Source organism: Neomonachus schauinslandi, chromosome 5 (assembly GCF_002201575.2).
Source record: "Neomonachus schauinslandi chromosome 5, ASM220157v2, whole genome shotgun sequence".
NCBI classification, from domain to species: domain Eukaryota; kingdom Metazoa; phylum Chordata; class Mammalia; order Carnivora; family Phocidae; genus Neomonachus; species Neomonachus schauinslandi.
In genome coordinates this window covers 152,850,053-152,873,680 of record NC_058407.1, presented here as the reverse complement: position 1 = coordinate 152,873,680, position 23,628 = coordinate 152,850,053, and the positions used below count along the sequence as shown (strand labels likewise).

Below are 23,628 nucleotides of genomic sequence, written 5' to 3'. Positions count from 1 at the left end.
AAGCACAGTCTTCCACTCTCCTGTGTGTGGACCTGCCAAATTTTCAGTTCAGCCTATCTTTTTCCTTCAATTTTGTAACAGCTGTCAATGAGAAAAGTTTGCCTTACATAAATTTGCTTCATAGATACAGCTTTGACAACCTGCATAATGGCTGGATTTTCTCCAAAGCAAAGTCCCTCCCTCCTGGTTTCCTTACCTACATATACCATTTAATAGGAGTGTTACATGGAATGAGCACCTAGTACAAATTTCCTGTGTATAAGTCCAGTGACATAAAAAAGTACAAACTGGTTTCCTTCTCACCCTGTCTTAAGATGAGGATGCTTGAATTTTAGGCATTTATTGAACATTTGTACATGCCATATAAATGGACCGAACTTCTTAAGTGGTACACCATTTCCACAAAAGCTGTCTGCTAGATAGAAAGGCTACAGCCTGACCACATTCTCTGCCACTGCCCACGAGGGATAAGAAACAGCACATGGAAAATGATGGTCAGACTCACGAACACATGTTTGGGGTGATGCTTTCCTCTTCATCTTTTATTCCCATCAGTCCTAGGCCAGAGAATGATCCATGAGTGCTGCAACAAATGAGTGAAGATAGGTTTCTAATCCACAGGGTTAAAAGAACGGTTACAAACTCCTAGGTAAGAAGTGGTAAATTTTTGAGGGTATGTGTATGGGGCAGGGCACAGGCAGGTAAAGGAGGCTGATGGAAAGCTGCCTATTAAAAATGGTTCCATGGAAGGAACACTGATGAGTCCCAGAGGCCTGGAATCAAGTCAGCTCTGCTATTTAACAGATGTGAGGCATATCTCAACCCAGGGTGAATGACCTCAAACGGAGCCTCAATTTCTTCAACTATAAAAATATTAAATACTTAAATTACTATTCTCACAGGGCTTTTGTGAGGACTATGGACAATAATAGCTAAAATATACAGATCATTTCCTCATACTTTCCTCATATATCATACAGATCATTCACCATGTACCAAGCAAGCATCATTTTAAGTACCTTATATATACATTCTCATTTAATCCTTCAAAACAGCTTATGTACCTAAAATAGGTACTGATGCAGGTACAGTTGTTACGTCCACTTTTCAAAAAGAATCAAGCTCAGAGTTGCTCAACAAGTTGAGTGACAGAACCAGGTAATAATGGCAATCTGCCATCAAGAGTCCTTTTAAATAATGTATGTTGTAAAACACTTGGTACAGTGGCTGGAATGTAGGCGTCATTCAGTACATGTTAGTTCCCTGCCACCTTGTAGTGAATATTCAAGGGTTTGGGTTAGACAGCTGAAGACCTCTCCAAGGCAAAGCAGACAGAAGTGAGAAAGACAAACCCAGAAACTGTCACCACCTGATGTCCGAACTTACACTAATAAGTACTAGCCTTTTGGGCATGGGGGTCTGGGACTGGAACTCTGAGTGCTGGAGAGTGGCTCTGGAATCAGATCATCAGGGTTCAAATCCTAACTGCACTTACTAGCTGTGTGACCTTAGGCAAACTCTTTAATCTGAGCCTTTTTCTCCACTTGTTAAATGAGGACTCAACAACCTCAACTGAAAACACGTATAAAAGCACTTAAGGGTTTGATGAATTATGGCAAATACAGCAATATTTTCAATATTAATCTTAGCATCTACTGGAAATATAAGGGTTAAGAGTTGAGTCAGGCTCCAAGCATGAGGAAACCTATTCTCTTTGCTACTCCTTGCTGAGCTACTTTTACCCTTTCCCAAGGCATTGCGATCATGGAGAAAGCTGCAAAGATGAGGCCCAGAGAAGTTAATCACACAGCAAGCCTAGTTTGGGTAAATGCGTGCTCCTCCCTGGTTTGCTCAACAAGGCTACAGACATCAAAATGTAACTTTTAGAAGAAAGGGGGGGGGGGCGCCTGGGTGGCTCAGATGGTTGAGCGTCTGCCTTCGGCTCAGGTCATGATCCCAGGGTCCTGGGATCGAGTCCCGCATCGGGCTCCCGGCTCAGTGGGGAGCCTGCTTCTCTCTCTGACCCTCTCTCCTCTCATGCTGTTTCTCTCTCGCTCGCTCTCTAAAAAATAAATAAAATCTTAAAAAAAAAAAAAAAAAGAAGAAAGGAGGGGGACGCCTGGGTGGCTCAGTTGGTTAAGCAGCTAGCTCTTGATTTCATCATGATCTCAAGAGTCCTGAGATTGAGCCCCGCAGTGGGTGGGGAGCAGCTCTGTGCCCAGCAGTGAGTCCACTTAAGATTCTCTCCCTCTTCCCCTCCCCTCCCTCAAATAAGTCAATCTTTAAAATAAAAATAAAAGGAACATTAGATTTCCTTACTGCAGGATTTGCTATTTCCAGAGTTTTTTCATGATTTGTCATATGTGTCTTAGGACCTTTGCCTTAGTCAGAACCTAAGACTTTCTGTTCCCTGACCCCAATGCTCCCTTCCTCAGGCCCTCATCCACTGTGGAATACCCTGGCCACTTCTGGGAGGAGAAAGCTTGGGCCTACTCTTAGCTTAGCTTGCCTACAAAATGAAGAACTGCAATCTAAGATTTTACCTGGAACATGAAGACCCCGCCCCTTATTCTATCACCCCCTCCACATACTGGCTTCTGAGAAGCTATGTCAGCGCACGTCTGTTCTGAACCAAAAAGCTTTTTTGGCAACTTATGGTCACCTCATGCTGTTAACCTACCCACAAAAGCCTGTTTAAAGTGTATCAGTCTAAGATGGGTTTTTTTTGTTTGTTTCAAATGTAAACACTTAATAGTCTCTGTTCCTCATAGACAGCAATTCTCTCAAGCTGCCCAGCAGGTAGCCCATCTCCGTAGTGGCCATGAGGTGCATGTCACAAGGATTTTATGACAGGAAATTAATTTCTGATCAGGTTTCAAGGCCTGAGGCCTTCATGTTCTGCCGTCTGGGACCCTGGGCCTGGAAAAGAATCCCAGAATGTCAAAATTTTAAGGGACTTTTTAGAAATAAATACAATCTAGTGATTTTCAAACTGTGCTGGAAAGAGCTACTGCCCTCTCATCCCTCTCCCCCAATATATACTCATCCACCACCCACTCATTCCAGAACTGCCTATCTTTATGCTTTAGAAATTTAACAGCAATTTTTCTTTTAAAGAAAAGGTTTTATAGTTGAAAGGGTTTGAAAATCACTCATTTACTCCAAATCTCTCATTTTACCAAAGGGAAATTGAGACCCACAGTGGGAAAGTGGCTTGGCCACTTGTCAGAGGAGGTATGTGATAGAGCTGGGACTGGACCCAGAGTTCTGTTCCATTATCCTTCAGGCTTAGAATCAGCAAAGAGGGAAATGGGAAAAGGCAGGAACATGCTCCTGAAATGTGGGAAAGATCATATCTGGTCTGGGCCTTCCCCTAGACCTTCTTTGACTGTTTTTACTCAAGTGGGGTTAGGCAGCTGCCTCTTGTCCCACAGAGGCTGCAGGACCTAAGACCTCTGGCTTTAAACTGGGATGGCAATCTCCCTGAGTGGCTAATAAGTGTAATTAGAGAAGAGCATATATGCGTAAAGTGGAGATATAATACCTATCTCTTAAAACTAAGGATTAAGAGAGGATTTCTAGAAGTTCTCATTTATGTGCCTGAATGTCAACAAAAGGCCTTTCTCTAAAAATAGCTAAAGTCCCAGAGGCCAGAATCCTGAAGGGACAACCCTTCAGTCCTTACCTCTTGGTTCCTGGCAGCAAGATGAGGCAGAGGGTGCCTGGGCCCAGGCTGTGGTAGAGCTTTCCTATTTTCCGGCCCCAGCGCCAGGCTGCTATCTTTGGGTGGTCCACCTTCAGAGCCTAAGATCAAAGCCACATGTTGACACTCAGCCAGAGTATCCTCTGCTCACCTTTGGAGGGACTGCAACTTTCTTCTTCAGGCTCTAGGACCATGGGATCCCAGGAAAGGTTCTGTGTAAATCCTCTATCTGAAGCTAAAGCGCAAACTTCAGGGTTCCCTGTCAACCCCAGCATCTCCAGGTCACAGGCAGTTTAGGAGTACAACTGTTGCTCTTTTCTCCATATGGAGTGGGTCTTCCAGGACCCTGAGGCAGAGGAACCACATCACTAATGGCCCCTGCCATTAAGTATCTTTGTGATCTGGGCAAATCACTCAACCAGCTCTGGCTTCTATTTCTCATCTGTTAAGTGTGGGAGATTAGACCAGGACAGGGTTTCCCAAACTTCAGCCATTCATCTTCTACCTTGACCCTTCTACTTGTGTATCCCTCTAATAGTTTTCTTTAAAGCGAGTCAGTTTCTTCCTTCACCTCAATGAAATATATCTATGAAGTCATGGGCTCAATGTGATTGTTGTATAATAAGAGTTAGAACAAGACCTTAGCATAAAAGCGGGGAAAAAAGTCCATCTATGACCACTAAAAATTATCTTGTATATGTACTACACTTTGGGATGCTAGATTACTAAAGACTTGCCCAGCTCTTTAACCTCCTGTGTTAGCCCCTCAAGGTCCCTTGGAGAGCCACCTGGAGGATTAAAAGCCTAATTGTAGCAGGTATGGAGCAGGCAAAAGTATGAGATCTTGGAGAAAGAAAAACGTGTCCAGGGCTGGAAGAAGCTGGAGAGTGAAATAAAACTAGTGCCAGGGCAAGAAAAAAAAAAGATTCAAAGGCTTAAGTGTCACTTGAGCTGGACTCTCCTAACTTCCATAAACACCAGAAGGCAAATCAATGCTTAGAGCTAGCAAACCAAGGCAGCTATCTCTGACACTAGGATACTCACTCACTCACTCACTCACTCACCTGTAAGGCTTGCTGCTCGGAGGGGGGAGGTATGACACGAACCCCTGGGGGCCTTCTTGATTCAGGAGGTAAGCCCCTGAGCCAAGCATGGAGATGCCTGGGGGTTAGGGCATGCCGGCCTTTCAGCTTCCAGTGCTTGCCTTTGAGAATGTTGAGGGCCCTTTGGGCACTGCCAAAAGTTTTGAATTCTGAAAGCAAGAATAGCCCCTTCTGTTATTAAGGGCCACAAAGTCCAGGTTGGAGGCCAGCCAGGGCCAAGGGAGAACAGAATCAGCTGGTAACGTGGTCCAGCATCCCAGGGGGGCTTATCTGGTGAACATTTCCCTTCTCTGACCTCATGTTATCACCACCCCTAATCTCCTTCCCCAAGGTTACATTCCATACTATAGACTTACTCAGGAAACAGTATCTTTTTTGCTTTCCACTTTTAAGATCTTTAGGCAAGATGACAGCTTCCAGGCCAAGGAAGAGGTTGGACTGCTGCAATAGGTGTTCTTTAAAGGTTTCGCTCACTCCAGACAGGTATATAGTACCTCGGTTCTCAGAATCTTGTTCTAGCTCATTCACAAGAGTGTTACAATCAAGGGTGAGCTCTGTCACAGGCCTCTGCACCTAACCAAGGAAGATGGCATTAGTGGTAGAAAGTCACCACTTAAGGGTGCCCTAGTGGCGCAGTTGGTTAAGCCTCCAACTCGTGGTTTTGGCTCAGGTCATGATTTCAGGGTTGTGAGATCAAAGCCTTGCACTGGGCTCCTCCACGCTCAACGCAGAGTCTGCCTGGGACTCTCTCCCTCCCCCTCTCCCTCTGCCCCTCCTCCCTGCTCTCTCTCTCAAAATAATAAATCTTAAAAAAAAAAAAAGCCACCACTTCAACCTTTAGGCCTATTCTATACTAGCAAGTAACTTAATTCTGTAGTTTCCTTATCTGTATAAGGAGGCTAGTGATAAATGCCTCAGAGAACTATAGTAGAGACTTAATAAATACATAAATACAAATGTTTTTGTGTAAACATACTCTCTCCTCCCCGCCCAAACACCCTGCAATGGAAATGAGTTCCCTGACTTCTACGCCAATGAAACTGATCATGCTTCAAAACACCATTTGATCCCCCTGAAAGCTAAAGGAAAGGGCAGCTATAGGAAAACACCCAGAATAAACCATCTGGGGTCTAAGTGGTGATGAAGAATACAAGGAAGACCCCAATGTAGCCCAGGCTGATTCTGACAAAAATGAAAGTGTTCATATTTTAGGTCACTGCTAGAAGAATGCTGGGCTTGGCTGAAGACTTTCCATAACACAAAGTCTTGTGCTCGGGCCTTTTGAGGGCTTTTCTCTAAGCTTTTATATACTAGGGCACTATAAATACAGGCTGTGCTAGGTCAGGGCTGAATGAAGGGTGCTCCTTTTTGCTTTCTCTGGCCACTGTACCTTAATGCAGGCACCTTCTACCAGAATGCCATCCAAGGATTCTATGGCCAGCTGGGCAGCTTCCAGGACTTCATATTGTATACAGAGATGTGGCTGCAGAAAAAAAAAATAAGATTTTCTTACCTCTGCCTTCTAGGCTCAAACTGCTAGAGGAGGGACTGGGAAAGGGCCCTAAACTAGTGGCCAAAGCCACCAAAATGAATGTTCTCTTTGCTGTGCTGGGCTAGATAGCAACTGTAGATCAACTTTAAGTAGAATCACCAAGGTTCAAGAACTGATTTCTCAGCCAATAAATAACCTTTATTTGTCAATTAAAACTGAAGTCTGCTCGCCCCGGGTGGTATGGGCAAAGCACTAATAAATGTTTACTAATCAACTTGCTTTTCAGTATTATTTATTATGAACCACTGAAGTCATCACTGCAAGTCATTTAGATTCTCATTTGTCTTGAGAGCTTAATTTCACACAGGCAGCTTTCCTATAAGCTTGGGGAGGTTAAGTGCTTCCATTGGATAGGCTGCATCTTCAAACTGACTGCTTTTCTGCTTGATGATGTGACATACAGCATCATCATGGAGACAAAAGTGCTCCGAGACAAAAGCTTCATGATACTGGATTTGTCAATGATTTCCTGAATGTGACACCAAAAGCAGAGGTAACAAAAGAAAATAAGACAAACTGGACTTTATCAGAATTAAAAAGTGCATCAAAGGACACTATCAACAGTGTTAAAAAGCAGTCCTATGAATGGGAGAAAATATTTGCAAATCATGTATCTTAACGAAGATTTCATATCTAAAATACATAAACTCCTAAAACTCAACAACAAAAAATCAAATAATCCAATTAAAAATAGGCGAAGGACTTGAATAGGTATTTCTCCAAAGAAGTGGCCAAAGTGACCAATAAGCATATAAAAAGATGCTCAATATCACTAATCATTAGGGAGATGCAAATCAAAACCATGAGCTACTACTTCACATCCATTAGGATGGCTAGTACTTAAAGAAAGACAAAGAAAGAAGAAAGGAAGAGGAAGAATGAGAGACAGAAAAAAAACAAGTGTCAGCTGGAATATAGAGAAACAGGAGTGTAAAACCATATAGCCACTGTGGAAAACAGTATGGCAGTTCTGAAATTATACACAGAATTATCATTTAACCCAGCAATTGCACTTTGGGTATACACCCACAAGAATTAAAAACAGAGACTCCAATGGATATTTGTACATCTATATTCACAGCAGTATTATTCAGAATAGCCAAAAAATGGAAACAATCCAAATGTTCATCAACAGATGAATGGATAAACAAAATGTAGTACACATCCCCACACAATGGAATATTGTATCTGTCCTTGAAAAGGAATGAGATTCTGACACATGCCACAGCATGGATGAACCTTGAAGACATTCCGCTAAGTGAAATAAGCCAGACACAAAAGGACAAGTACTATATGATTTCACTTACAGGATGTATATAACAGAGTAGTCAAATTCATAAAAACAGAAAGCACAATAGTGCTTACCACACCTAGGGGACAGGGACTGAAGAGTTATTGTTTAAGGGGTACAGAGTTTCAGTTTGGGATGATGAAAACTTTCTGGATACATTCCAAGACCCCCAGCAGATGCCTGAAACCACAGAGAGTACTGAACCCTATAAATACTATGTCTTTTCCTACAGATGTTTGTATTTGATAAGGTTTAATTTATAAATTAGGCACAGTAAGATTAAAACAATAACAAATAATAAAATAATTATAATATACTGTAATAAAGTTATGTGAATGTGGTCTCTATCTCAAAATATTCCACTGTACTTACCCTTCTTGTGATGATGTGAGACGATAAAATGCCTATTTGATAAGATGCAGCAGGATGAGTGACATACACAGGCATTGTGAGGTAGTGTTAAGCTACTGATAACTTTCGGATGATATGTCAGAAAGAGTATCAACTGCTTCTGGACTATGAGTAACTGAAACCGTGCCTAAGGGGGTACTACTATACTTAGTAACACAGAACTGTATATTTAAAAAGTTAAAACAAATTTTACATATATTTTACCAAAAAAAGAGAAAAAAAACCCCAAGACTTATAGCAAGAGGTTATAGTCCCCGGACATATACTTCCCATCCCTTAGGTCCATCTTCCCAGGGAATCTATTTCTATTTTTAGATATAAGAAAGACATTAATAAAAGATTCAGAGAAAGCACATTTTAAACATCCAGGATTCCGTACTTAGGTCACTTTTAAAGATGGCAGATTTCCTGATTCTCAAAACAAAACAGAGAATCTGGCAATACTGGGTACACATACTTGTGAGTTAAGAACTGTTTCATCAAACAGCATGACTCATACTCCAGTTGGTGACAATCAAGCTCACATCACTAATACTTGTTATGTGAATGGCCCCAGGAGGCATCTGAATTTCCAACACTAATCTAGAGGTGAAAATCCAAGTTTTATCATCTCATTACCTGATGGGTTTCAAGAACAAGAGTCATTGACCGGATTGGGCCAAAGCTCTTAAACAGCCTTTTCAGAGCCCTGAGGTTGCAATTTTTGCTAAATGGCCCAGCATAAACAGTTGACATCTCTGTCCACTTGATTCTCATCTACAAGAAAAATAGAATACAGTGAGGAAGTGAATGTGGTAAGAAAATTAAGTCAAATCTAAAGAAAACATGAGACAAAACATGGGATAATTCTGGTTTAAGAAATTTCTCAACACAAACACTTGCTGAATACACAAAAATTTGTATACAGGGATTTGACAACTGCATTATTTGGAATAGCAAAAATTTATAAAGCACCAATGATGAAAATAATAGGTATATAAGGGGAATACTATACAGCCATTAAAAACAAGGGAAATAAGATCATGACTGACATCAGAAGATGTACACAATACATTGCTAAATGAAAAAGTTGCCAACTAGTATACAGTTTGATGCCCATTTCTATAAAAATGTATTTCCTAAAATATTAATAAACACATAGAAAAAATCTGAAGAAATACAGAACAAACTTATTAAAGTATGCATTACTTTCATTAATGTAGGGAGATTATAACTCATTAAATAAATCCTCTAGCACAACTCATTTACTTACCCTCTTGTTCATCTCCTCAGTGAGGTTGGGTGAAAAGGGTTCAAAAGAGAACTGGACAATGCTGAAGGGAAACAGGGGGATTTCCACTCTGGCCTGCTCAAGAACCTGCAGAGAACAGCAAAGTCTGAATGAGGCAGGAACCTAGTGGCTTCTGGAGGTGAGCCATAATAATATAAACAAGGTTGCCCTTTTACCCATATTAAAAAGCAATATAGGGCTGACTTTAAGGTCTGGAAGAAAATGGTGATCCTAGAATACAGTAAAAAGAGCTGGTAAAATCACGTAGAACCTATGCCTTTAGCATAAGAAAAAGAGACTACTAGAAGCTTCAAATTACCTCTAAGAAGTAAGTTAGATTCTAACAGAACTCCCACCATCTTATACTGTTAAAGTCTGTTAATAAAGACAGCAAGAAGAGGAGGTTTAAAAGACTCTGGAAAGAAATCAAGATGCATGGAAGACTTAGATGAAGTACAAATAAAATTACCCCCAGAAAGAAAAAGTACAACCAAATGCCAAAATAAACACAGGTCACAACTTTCATATTTCACAGCACTTGATTACAGGGAAGAGGGTTGGCAGCCTCAGAGAAATGCTCTGGAAAAGAATAAGGTATATAGGGAAGAGATACTGCAGGGAAGGGAAAGAAGGAAATAACAAACCCCCCCCCCCCCCCCCCCCACCCCACACAAAGCAACCCAAAAAAAAACCCCCCCCCCGGGGATTGTCCCTTGGACAGAAACACGAGTGGACCCTGTATTCAATATTTTGGCTTGTCTTGAAGCTGCCTCAGGGACTAGTTTCTGTCTCAAACTTGACTCAAAGCACTTGATGGCACTGGAAGCATTGTGTGGAAACTCCTGAAAAGGAGTGATGTCAGCAAGGTCACAGACTAGGAAGCTTCAGGCCCTCATTCCTCCACAGACACCAAGTTAACAACAACAAAGAGACCAGAATACCAGTTTGCAAGAACTCTAAAGACCAACTGAGAAGCAACAGCACCAAGACGAACAAAAAAACCCAAGGAATTCCAGCAAAAGGAAAGGAAAATATGCAGAGTTTTGTGTGCCCACCTCTGCCTCCCCTATCCTTCCTACACTTGAGATCCTCCCTCTGGATGGAAACAGAAGAGGGGACTCTGCATCCAATATTATGGCTAGTCTGGGGTTGCCTGAGAGACTAGTTTCTGTCTCACTTGACTAGAGCACTAATGGGATAGGCAGCCTTGTTTGGAAGCCACTGAAAACAAATGCTATCATCATAGCACATTAGAGCTGCAGTTCCACAGGCAGATGTCAAAGGGAGCAAGAGATTATGAGCACTGAGAAGAAACAGACAAGCTCCCTAGGGAATCTAAAAGTACACACACAGGCTCAGAGAACATACATCCTCAAATTGGTTAGAGAGGTCCTGGAACCTCCAGCTGGGCTAATCAGTGAAAGTCTTCTGTTCCATGATGCCAGGTTATAACGATGGGACAGGTAGTTGTTTCTTTCAAATGATTAGATCTCAATAAAAAAGATCACAAGGCATGCAAAGAAATAGGGAAAAATGGCCCAAAGGAACAAAATAACATTCCAGAAATCTAACCTAAAGAAACACAGAATGAACTAAAAGAGAACAAAGACAATTAATGGACTCAGGAAAATGATGCATGAACAAAATGAGAATATCAACAAAGAGCAACTATAAAAAATGAACCAAACAAATTCTGGAGCTGGAAAACACAAGTGAATTGAAAAATTCACCAAAGGGGTTCAACATCAGATTTGATCAGGCAGAAGAAAGAATTAGCAAACATAAAGACAGATCATTTGAAATCATCGATCAGAGTAAAAAGAAAAAAGAATGAAGAAACATAAATAGATCCTAAGATGGGACAACGTCAAGACCAATACACATATAATGGGATCCTGGAAGAAGAGAGAAAGGGACAGAGAGCTTATTTGAAGTAATAATGGCTAAAAACTTCCCAAATCTGAGGAGAGAAATGAACATGGAAATTCAAGAAGCTTAAAGAACTCCAACCAGGATAAATCCAATAAATCTAAAGAAGCCCCCACAAAGACACATTACAATCAAACTGTCAAAAGTCAAAACCAAGGAGAGAATCTTGAGAACATCAAGAGAAAAGCAACTCATTACATACAAGGGAACTTCCTTAAAATTATCAGTGGACTTATCAGCAGAAATCTTCTTGCAGACCATAGGAGTGGCATGATAGAGTCAAAGTGTTAAAAGGGAAAAAAAAAAAAATCAAGAATACTGTAGCCAGCAGAACTCTGCTTCAAAAATGGAGAAATTAAGATTTTCCCAGATTAAAAAAAAAAAAAAAGCTGACAAAATTCATTACAACTAGACCTGATCTGCAAGAAATGCTAAAGGGAGTCCTTCAAGATGAAAGAACATTAGACAGCAACATGAAGCCACATGAAAACAGTTTCCAGGAAAGGTGAACATGTGAACCAATACAGTAACCTCTATGAAGGTAATTTTGATGTATAAGTTTAATTCTTATTCAAAACTTAAATGACAAAAACATGAATAACTATATTCCTATGTTAATGAATATACAATCTATATAGATGTGATTGAGTAATTATTCAATGAATATCTACTTACTCACTTTCAAAATCTAATTTACTGGTAACCTTTTATTTTTTTATTTTTTAATTTGAGTATAGCTGACACACTATTAATTACATGAGTTACATTAATACATTATACATTAATACATTACATAGTTACATTAATTTCAGGTATACAACAGTGATTCAACATCTCTATACATTATGCTATGCTCACCACAAGTGTAGCTACCATCTGTCACCATACAATGCTATTACAATATCATTGGCTGTATTTCCTATGCTGCACCTTTATATAAAGGTGCAATTTATGACATCAGTAACAAAGTGGGGGGGGTGGAGCTTATAAAAGTTGTTTCTGTATGCAGTTGAAATAAAATTGTTATCAGCTTAAAACAGAATGTATAACCTTAAGATGTTTTATATAATTGCAATAACTAAAAGGAAAATATTTATAGAATATAATACACAAAAGGAAGTAAGAAAGAGAAAATTATGTCACTACAAAAAAATCAATGAAACACTAAGGAGGACAGTAGAGAGGAAAAGAGGGACAAAAGCTACAAGATATACAGAAAACAAAATAGAAATAGTAAGCCCTTCCAATTTAGTAACCACTTTAAAAAAGCATCAGCAAACTGAATTCAAAAGTACATTAAAAGGATTATACATCATGACCAATGAGATTTACTCCTGGAATGCAAGAATGGTCCAACATATGAAAATCATCCCACCTTAATGGAAAGAAGGACAAAAACCACAACAGCATCTCAATTGATGCAGAAAAAGTATTTGACATGATTCAGCACTCTTTCATGATAAAAACATTCAACAAACTAATAACAGAAGAAAACTACCTAACAGAATAAAGGCCATATATGAAAAGCCCACAGCTAATATATTCAAAGGTGAAGGGCTGAAAGGCTTTTCTCTAAGACAAGAAACAATGATGCCTGCTCTTGCCACCTCTATTCAACACAGTATTGGGAGTCCTAGCCAGAGCAACTAGGCAAGAAAAAGAAAAAGCATCCAAACTGGAAAGAAAAGAAGTAAAATTATCTTTGTTCACCTATGAGATGTAGAAAACCCTGAAGATTGCACAGAAACACTGTTAGATAAATGACTTCTTCAAAGTTGAAGGATATAAAATCAAGACACAAAAATCAATTGTGTTTCTATATACCAAAATGAACAATCAGAAGAGGAAAGTAAGGGGGGGACGGATATCTCATTTACAAAAGCATCACAAAAGAATAAAATTCTTAGACATAAACCTAACCAAGGAGATGAAACACTCATAATGCTAAAAACTACAAAACACTGCTGAAAGAAATTAGAGATAATAAATAGAAACATTCCCATGTTTACAGAAAGGAACACAATACCATTAAGATGTCAACAGTACCCAAAGCAACCTACAGATTCTATGTAATCCCTTTTAAAATTCTAATGTCATTTTTTTTCTACTGTCAGGTTGTTGTTTTTTTTTTAGAAATAGAAAAAAAAAATCATCCTAAAATTCTTACAGAATCTCAAATAATTTTGAAAAGAAGAACAAAGTTGCAGGACACAAGTTTCCTGATTTCAAAACATATTAAAAAGTTACACTAATCAAACAGTATGGCAGTGGCATACAGACATATAGACCATGGAACAGAACAGATTTCAGAAATAAACCCTTGTGTATATGGTCAAATGATTTTTGACAAAAGTATCAAGACCATTCAATGAAAAAGCATAGTCTCTTTAACAAAATGGTACTGGAAAAACCGGATATCCACATGGAAAAGAGGGAAGTTGGAACCTTATCTTACATATATATAAAAATTAAGCCAATATAGATTAAACACCTAAAAGTAAGATCCAGAACTAGAAAACTCCTAGAAGAAAACACAGAGTTTTGAAAAGCTTCATAATATTGGATCTGGCAATGATTTCTTAGGTATGACATCAAAAGCATAGAGAACAAAAGCAAAACAGACAAGTTTTCAGTTCATCAAAACACACAATCAGCGGAGTGAAAAGGCAACCTATGGAATGAGAAAATGTCTGCAAATCATATATCTGACAGGGAATTAAAATCCAGAATATATAAAGAATATACAGAATATAAATATATAAAGAACTCCTAAAACTTTAACAAAAACCCAGTGTGAAAATGGGACTTGAATAAACATTTCTTAGAAGATTATATACAAATGGCTAGCAAACACAAGAAAAAAAGGAGGTTCAACATCACTAATTACCAGATGACCATGAGATATCATCTCACACCCATTAGGATGGCTACTATCAAAAAAAAAAGAGAAAAGTAAAAGTGTTGGCAAAGATTTGGAAAAGCTGGAATTCTTACGCACTTTTGGTAGGAGTATAAAAAATGCTGCAACTACCATGGTGAATACTATAGTAGTTTCTCAAAAAATTAAAATATCTTTGGGGCGCCTGGGTGGCTCAGTCGTTAAGCGTCTGCCTTCGGCTCAGGTCATGATTCCAGGGTCCTGGGATCGAGCCCCGCATCGGGCTCCCTGCTCGGCCGGGAGCCTGCTTCTCCCTCTCCCACTCCTCCTGCTTGTGTTCCCTCTCTCACTGTGTCTCTCTCTGTCAAATAAATAAAATCTTAAAAAAAAAAAATAAATAAAATAAAAAAAAAATTAAAATATCTTTAAAAAATAACTATTTAGTTGCACCTAGGTGGTGCAGTTGGCTGAGTGTCTGACTCTTAGTTTCGGCTCAGGTCATGATCTCAGGGTCTTGAGATGGAACCCTGCATCAGGCTCTGCACTCTGCACCTAGTTGCAGAGCCTGCTTAAGACTCTCTCCCTCTGGGGCGCCTGGGTGGCTCAGTTGGTTAAGCGACTGCCTTCGGCTCAGGTCATGATCCTGGAGTCCCGGGATCGAGTCCCGCATCGGGCTCCCTGCTCGGCAAGGAGTCTGCTTCTCCCTCTGACCCTCCTCCTTCTCATGCTCTCTTTCTCTCATTCTCTCCCTCCCAAAAAAAAAAAAAAAAACTTTAAAAAAAAAAAAAAAAAAAAAAAAGACTCTCTCCCTCTTCCTCTGACCCTCCCCTCCTAATCTAAATAAATCTTAAAAAAAAAAAAAACACAAACTAAAGCAAAATAACATGTAGAAGTAAAATGAATGATGGCAACCAAAGCTAGGAGGGGAAAATGCAAATATATGGTTGTAAGGTTCTTATATGTGAAGTGGTATATCATTATTAAGGTATTAAGGTAAGTATGGTAATTAAGGTAAACTATGATAAGTTAGACTATAAATCCTAACGCACCCACTAAAATAACACAAGGAATCACAGTTAATACACTGCCAAAGGAGATAAAATAAGATCATAAAAAATACCTCATTAACTCAAAAAAATAAATAGAAAAAAAAAAAGAGATGGGACAAATAGAAATCATAGCAAGATAAGAGACTTAAACCTAACAACATCAAATAATCGTATTAACTGCAAATAGCCTAACTACTCCACTTAAAAGGCAACGATTGTTGGATTGAATAAAAATGCAAAGCCTAACTGGTCACTACAAGAAACCCACTTTACTTTTATTTATTTATTCAAGAAACCCACTTTAAATATAAAGATATAAATAGACTGAATGTAAAATAAAAAAATATATACCAGGTCAACAATAAACAAAAGGAAGCAGGAGGGGCTATATTAACACCAAAGTAGAAGTCAGAATAGAGGGGAGCCTGGGTGGCTCAGTCAGCTAAGCGTCTGCCTTCAACTCGGATCATGACCCTGGGGTCCTGGGATCAAGCCCCGCATCGGGCTCCCTGCTCAGTGGGTAGTCTGCTTCTCCCTCTCCCTCTGCCTCTCCCCCCGGCTTCTTCTCTCTCTTCCGCTCTCACTCTCTCAAATAAATGAATGAAGTCTTTAAAAAAAAAAAAAAAAAGTTTCCAGGGATAAAGGAGGCCTATTTGTAATGATAAAGGGGCCAGTTCATCAGGAAAACATAATGCATAATGTTTATGTGTCTAATAGGAAAGCTTCATTATACATAAAGCAAAAATTAACGAAAACTCCAAGAACAAACAAATCCACAATTATAGTTGGAGATTCCATCTCTCAATAAATTTAAAAGGATTCAAGTAATTCAAAGGACATAAGTACATTTTTTTTTTCAAAGATTTCATTTATTTATTTGACAGAGAGAGACACAGCAAGAGAGGGAACACAAGTAGGGGTAGTGGGAGAGGGAGAAGCAGGCTTCCTGCTTAGCAGGGAGCTCGACACGGGGCTCGATCCCAGGACCCTGGGATCACGACCTGAGACAAAGGCAGATGCTTAACGACTGAGCCACCTATTCATTCAGTTCAGAATTCTTAATTTTCCTTTTGATTTCTTCTTTGGCTCATGGTTTTTTAGAAGTGTGCTATTTATTTTCCAAATAATTAGGGATTTTCCTGAGATCTATTCCTGATTTCCTAAATTCTCTATCGTCCAAGAATGTACTTATGTCCGGGCGCCTGGGTGGCACATATCTTGTGCTAGAAAGGAAAATGCTCAAAAAAATTATGGGTCCATGTCACAAGGACAAAGGAGCCAACTGGAAGGGGCTACCACTAGCCAAATCTGTGAAGTTTGAAAACCAAAACAATTTAATACAATCATAAATTATAAACCAGTGAACTAAACAGGAATCCATGAGACCACACAGAATGAATGAATGAATAATAAAGGAAGGACTCTTCCTTTTGTTGTCCATCTGTCCTTTATTTTTATATAACTACATATTTATTTATATAAAAATATATATTTATATAAATATATATTTGTATAAAAATAATACATATATTTTAGCAGCATACCTGTTTTTATTTTTTTGTATATTTTATCCAAAGAACTTTTATAGAGTCAAAATTTTAAAACTTAGAGAAGGAAACAGCAAAGTAATTTGTGGCCCTTATTTTTAGCTGATTCATTTTGCTATTTTTACATTCAATATTTAAATTTGTGCACATGCACACCAATTTCTCTAGAAATTTTTCCTGCTTGCATCTCAGACTTTCCTTCTTCCTTAAATACATCCTTTTAAAACTTTTTAGTAGGGTTTTTTGGTCATAAAATGTTCTTCTTTATCTGAAAACATACTTATTCCACTTTCATTTTGAAACAGTTTTGCTGGGTAGACTTTTGTAAGTTGAAAGTCATCTTCGTTGGGACTTGGAAGAATGCTTTCACTGTCTTCTGATTCCTGTTGCTGCTGTTGAGAAATTGGCCGTTAATCTATTTGTTGCTCTTTGAAGGTGATTTTCTTTTCTCTGGCTTGCTACCAATATATCTATTTGTTTGGGAGGTAATAAATACAATTTCCCTGCAATATGTCTAAATGCAATTTATTAATTTTTTTTAATGTGATTCCTTATTATATTTATACTGCTTGTGATTCACTGGGCCTCCTGTACCTGTGTTCACATAGCTCTGGTTAGTGGAAGAGGTATCCTTTCTCCTGTTCAAGAAACAGTAATCCAGAGGATGTCACTTCTTCTGCCTTCCTAGGAATTCTTTATTATTTATTTACACTCTATTCTGTATCTTCAACTCTCCCTTTCTCCCAGCTCTTTCCCCAGCGGCTTCTAGTGCTTCCTTCGAGAAAATGAAAACAGTAATAAAAAAGGCATGGAGATAATAGAAGTCGCTGACATATTCCGTTGAATGTGGTCCCCTCAGCTCCATCCCTTAAGAAGAATCTCCATACTCGCATGCATCCTCAGACGAGGTATTCCATGTTGACAGATCTCTCGCCTCCCACAAAAAATCAGTACTCTTGCTTATAGACTGTTGAACTAACAACTAGTAAATAGGAAGGAAGTGCTAGAGTTGGAAACCATCATTGTGCAACCATCAGGTAGGAATCAACAGTTTTTGCTAAATATAAGAGGGGAAGTTTTGATGAAAAGCAGGAGTGGTGCTATTCTTAAATTATCTCCTCGTATTACTTATTAGAAGGGACAAAAGTAGTAAATCTACAGTGGAGAAAGCAGACAATATCTTGTTAAGGTCATCAAAATAAACAGCACAAAATAAAGAACAGATGGACAACATGTGCCACTGAATGTGATACACTGAAAAGGAAACATGATTTACAAGTATTTTGGTAAAGAATGCATAACCTGTGTCTAATCATGGGGAAAAAAACCCATAATGAGGAACATTCTGGGCAGGGTGACATGCAACATGTATTACTTAAAATTACCATGAAAGACAAAGAAAGGTCAAGGGATGTATCCAGATTAAAGGAAACTAAAAAGATAGGACAACTAAATGCAATATGTGACCCTAGTATAGATACTGTTCTGAAGCAAAAAGAAATGCTAAAGGACATTACTGGGTCAACTAAGAAAACTGGAATACAGATGAAATTAGAGAAAGGTACTGTATCAATATTAACTTTACTGACATTTATTACGGTTATGTAAGAGAATATTTCTATTCTCAGGAAATATACACTGAAGTATCCAGAGGAAAAGGGCCATGATCTATGAAGCAACCAAATGGTTTCAAAAATAAAATGTCATATAGAAAGAGGAAGAGAGAAATAGCAAGGGAGCATAAGCATGCCAGCACACACACAAATAAAGCAAATAGGGCAGAATATTAACAGAAGATGAATATAGATAGAAGGTATATACCACCATTCATGCAAGTTTTCTGTAAGTTTGAAATTCTTTCCAGATAAAATTAAAATATATATAGAGATCTTCTGAATAAAATGACCTAAGTTCATGCTGCAATACATCCCTTCAACTTTCACATACAGCAATAATAGATAAAATTTAAGAAGAGAAAACCAAAAAAATAAAGTCAGGCTAAAATTTAACTAAGATAAACATCTCTGTAAGCCAGAAAAAGAACAGAAATTCAAAGTTGTGTGCAATACCAAAGGTGGGGTCTGCAAGCAGACACTGGCAGCTGACAGTTCTGCTCCGGTGGGGTAACTGGGACTAAAAGTGCTCCATATAACATGTGAGACAAAAACCAGACTTGATAATGATAGCCAGGGTTGTTGATGAAAAAAAGCTTGACGCTTAGCATGAATTGCAAAGGGCTACATTCCCGTCTGCTTTGAGCACAACCTTCAAAGAGACAGCAGGTCACTCACCTCTTTATTTGAAAGGCACTTAATAGTTTGACAGTTTCTGGCAGAACAAAGTTCACTAGTTTCTGCTTCCCGGGTCAAGAAAAGGAGCTTCTGACCCATTAAGTCCAAGCATTCTAAAACACTGTAAAGAAGTAGAAGAGATCAAGGGAAGAACAACAGTTTTCCCTAACCTAAGACTTACTTCTCTGTACTTGCACTGTCTAAATAAGGTAGCCACTAGCAACATGTGGCTATTTAAATTAAAATTAGTATCAAATAAAATTACAGTTCAGTTCCTCAATACGCATTAGTCACACGTACTGTATTGTGTGGACCTTACTGGACAGCAGAGATCTAAAACAATTCCATCACTGCAAAAGGCATAATGGACAGTATTGCTCTATATTTAGGGGAAGAAAGGATAAACATGAAAAATACTCAAAGCTCTCTAACAAGTTTATATTCTAACAATCTGACACATTTATTATGGTGTGCTGATGAACTCCTTCCAGGCCTGTTTTTTGTTCTTCCCTAATCTGGGCAATACATCAAGGCTATAGGTGACTCTTCTAATCAAAATACTCACTAGTCTATCATCTCCCCTAATGCTACTTAGTTCACTATATTTCAATGTCTTCCTTTTTGGTAAAAGAGTTAAGACCAGTCACTACATTTAGAAGATAAGAAAAACAAACAGGTACTATTTAGGGTGGAAGGTAAGGGTATTTTTCCCTCCATGGTTTTTGTGATGGTAGAATGTTACTCATACTATTGGTAAACACTTCTCAACAGACTCAAAAAAGGAAAAAAAAATTCACAAGTTGTGTAAATAAGAAACCAGACACTCTATTTGTTTTTGTTCTTGTTTAGAACTGAAAAATATTACCTTGTGTTTGGCTGATAAACTATTTCTGCTGTATTTCTCAGCTCTTGGCCTGCTGCTAACAATTCTTGGTGACTAGCTAGTGCCTCCAGATTTAGTTCTGCAATCTTGAAGAAAATAAAGCGGTAAAAATCATCTAATTCCCTACAAAGCATTTGAGTTTTAAAGTAAAATAAAACACCAAAAAGCAAAAAAATCCAAGAAAAGCCCACTCAAGTGGTGTTCTCTACTTCTGTAGACAGTGGCTTTGCCATTGCCATAGTCCCAGGTTGGCTTCAATAGCTACCAGATGGTTTCTGACCGCTTAGCCAAGAATGGCAATCTGTTACCAGCTGCTGATGTTGTTACATGAATATGGGAAAGGGCCAAGTAAAGCTAAGTATAAAGTGATGGCAATTTGGGCTCATCACTGATCCCACAGTCACTTAAAATTTACTTCTTTGTGAACATACAACTTTTGGAAATTATAAAAAAATGGCTTTTACAGCAACATCAAAAAAAGATCTTTTATTGGTTTAATACAAAATCAGTTTATTCTTCTTCCATAAAGTGGGAGACCACTTGGGAGTTGCAACGTAGAGCGTGAGATCCAAACTATTATCATTATTTATATATCCCATAAGACATTTTAGAATGTCTTTCTACCACTGTGACACAAAACACTATTCTGGATGCTTATGATTCTACACAGACTACAATTTATTTCATAGTGGAGTCATGATAGAACATATCATGCAATGGGACAATCTAATAAGTTAGAATGCATTGTAACAATGTCTGTAAGAAACAGTCTCCATCAACGTCTCCCTTATGTGCTGTTCTAATCTACACCCACCGAACTGCTGCTGAAACAATGGCATGCTCCCCTCACCCCAAAAGAGCAAAATTCTATGTAGACTTTTCATAATTATTACAATTATCAGCATACAATGAGCCACACATTATAGTGCTTAATATATTCAAGGCACTGTACTAACAGCTTTATATAAAATATCTCATTTACCCTCACCAACATCCCAGAGAAATGTGTTTCCATTTTACAGACGTAAAACTGAAGTTCTTTAGAGAAACTGACCCAGATTATGTAGCTAAACACAGTACTATCTTTTTTCCTTTAAGATTTTAAAGTAATCTCTACACCCAACATGGGGCTCAAACTCACAACCCCGAGATCAAGAGTCACATGCTCCACTGACTGAATAAGCCACGTGCCCCTGTACCATCTTTATTTAAAAACAGATAAGCCCAACTTCAGAGACTACATACTTAACTACTACATTATGCTAGTCATACAGATCTTAATTCCAAATGCTCAGCTTGAATTACACTCCTGCTTTTGTACAGAAAGGTTAACAACATGAAATGGTCTGTGACTACCTGTTCTAGTCTCATAATTTTAAGAAAAGCAAACATATAGGTCAAAGATACTAACCTTCCTTGGGCCATACTTAAGGAAATACCGAGCCAATTCAAGGGTGGTTCTAGCATCTTCTGTGGCATCATGACCAAGCCTATCTGGACACTGTATATCCTTCCTGGAAAGTCAAGATAAAGCTGACATACTCGACAGCATTTTCAATGATAGGTTCTTTGAACCACCTCTAATATTCTGGTTACATGTAAAATTTCAGCAATCTGATAATCAGATTTTATCACAACAATCAAGATTCCTTTATTTCTAAGTGCCAGGAGAGTACCTGGAGTAAGAGGCACTGATGATGTATAATGATCAGGAATGCCTTTGTCTACAGCAAGCATATCATCTGGACAAAAGGCTACCCAATAAAGTCTCTGGCCACTCCCCAGCCAACACCTTGCCTCATTCTTTTAAATGTAACCACTATTTAAAGTCACCTTCCAGAAATTTTATATTTGCAATCAAGTGTCTATAGGTACTTAAATTTTTTCTTGGTCTTTTTCAAAAACCTTAAAAAAGTACATACGTTTGTGTCTATAAATTTATCTAGATCTAATCTACATCATACTGATATCTAGGCATATATAGATCTTGTTCTGCATCTCCATTTTATTCTCAGTAGTACTTTAAGAGAGTTCCTTATTAGCACATACAGATCCATCACATTCTTTTAACAGTAACAAAGTATTCAATAATATAGATAAACGTAATTTATTTAACCACTCCTACAGAATATTTGCAGTTTTTGGCTGTTTTAAACCATACTATAATGAACATCTTCATACACATGTGTTTGTACATAAGAAGATACATTCAGTATAAGAACATTATGTTTTCAAATTCTGGTTAACTTTTCTGACGGTTCTGTCCAGTTCTATCCATCAACCCTCAGATGTGAATGTAAACCCCTTTTAGTATTCCCATAATTTCTTCATCTCTGAGTCATACTTCTCTGGAGTTAGGATCCCAGGATTCATAAGAAGGGAAAAGAATAATGTTTACAGACTAAGAGGGAGAATAGAGACCCTGAAATTTGCAATATGCATTAAATAAGAAATCATATGTTAACTTATATGCAACTTGTCAGGACAATATTATAATATGCAAACAACCTACCCCAAAATAGCTTTGGCTAAGAACTTTAGCTTAAATCTTCTGCCCTGCTCTCTGACATAAAGCAATGATGTATCAATAACATATGGATGTATCATCTGAGGAGGAAAGAGAATAGAATGAGTAGCATCCTATGCTAAAGGAAAAAACAAGTGGGCTGAGGGAATAAAAGAACTCAAGACTTTAGATTTGAAATAAATGGAAAAGGCATATATACTGGAAAAACTAAGTCAGATACTCACTTTCAGTGCTCTGAGATCCAAGTCTAAGGAATGGCCCACTAACACAGCATCAGGAGGAAGCAGTGCTTTTAAATGTCTCTGTACATCTTTGAGTTTGGTTGTCACTGGGTTAAGAATCTTCTTTGTGATTCCTGAAAAGCTTTCAATAAAAAGAGAGAAATGGACAGGTCAGGATATTAATAGGTTTTCCTCCCTGAAAAGTCATTTCAAAAGAATATTTTTAAAAATTAATATATGCTCAGTTTAAAAAGGTTGAAAATACAGATAAGAGGAAATTTAACCCAAAATCCCATGACCCAGGGGTGATCACTTTTTACATTTTAGTAAATATCCTTTCATATTTTTTGATACATATATTCATGTGTATATATATATATATATTTTTTTTTTTAAAGATTTATTTATTTGAGAGAGAGAAGCAGAGAGAAAGAGAGGGAATCCTCAAGCAGACTCCCTGCTGAGTGCAAAGCCCCTGATGCAAGGCTCAATCCCAGGACCCAGAGATCATGACCTAAGCCAAAATCAAGAGTTGGATGCTTACCAAATGAGCCACTCAGGCGCCCCCATGTATAGATTTTATTATTTTTATTTATTTATTTATTTTAAAGATTTTTATTTATTTATTTGACAGAGACACAGCGAGAGGGAACACAGGAGGGGGAGTGGGGAGAGGGAGAAGCAGGCCTCCCACTGAGCAGGAAGCCTGACGCAGGGCTCGATCCCAGAACTCTGGGATCATGACCTGAGCCGAAGGCAGATGCTTAATGACTGAGCCACCCAGGTGCCCCTGTATATATTTTATTTTTATAAAAATGCAATCATAATGCATGTTACTTTATAACATGATTTTATCATTTGCCATATATCATTAACAAGTTTTCACATCAATAAATCTATTTCAACACATCCTTTTAAACGGTTAGAGTATTCCATTATATAGATTTCACATATTTTAACCAATCCCCTACTA

The 23,628-nt window shown here is 38.2% G+C and overlaps 1 protein-coding gene across 2 annotated transcripts in view; it reads right to left on the bottom strand.

The window, feature by feature from the left end:
• Positions 1-251: 251 nt before the first annotated feature.
• Positions 252-23,628, bottom strand: part of REXO5 (RNA exonuclease 5) — a 40,401-nt gene continuing 17,024 nt past the window's right edge. Inside the window, exons 8-19 of one of the 2 annotated variants that reach the window (XM_021692233.1) lie at positions 22,659-22,797; positions 22,420-22,514; positions 21,319-21,421; positions 19,890-19,993; positions 19,025-19,145; positions 9,313-9,417; positions 8,679-8,816; positions 6,197-6,289; positions 5,163-5,379; positions 4,768-4,955; positions 3,686-3,804; positions 252-583 (exon numbers count right to left, since the gene is read on the bottom strand). In XM_021692233.1, coding sequence (XP_021547908.1) covers positions 502-583; positions 3,686-3,804; positions 4,768-4,955; positions 5,163-5,379; positions 6,197-6,289; positions 8,679-8,816; positions 9,313-9,417; positions 19,025-19,145; positions 19,890-19,993; positions 21,319-21,421; positions 22,420-22,514; positions 22,659-22,797 — 1,504 coding nt within the window. In that variant the 3' untranslated portion in view covers positions 252-501. The remainder of the gene's footprint in view (positions 584-3,685; positions 3,805-4,767; positions 4,956-5,162; positions 5,380-6,196; positions 6,290-8,678; positions 8,817-9,312; positions 9,418-19,024; positions 19,146-19,889; positions 19,994-21,318; positions 21,422-22,419; positions 22,515-22,658; positions 22,798-23,628) is intronic. The other variant, XM_044915641.1, reaches the window with a different exon arrangement.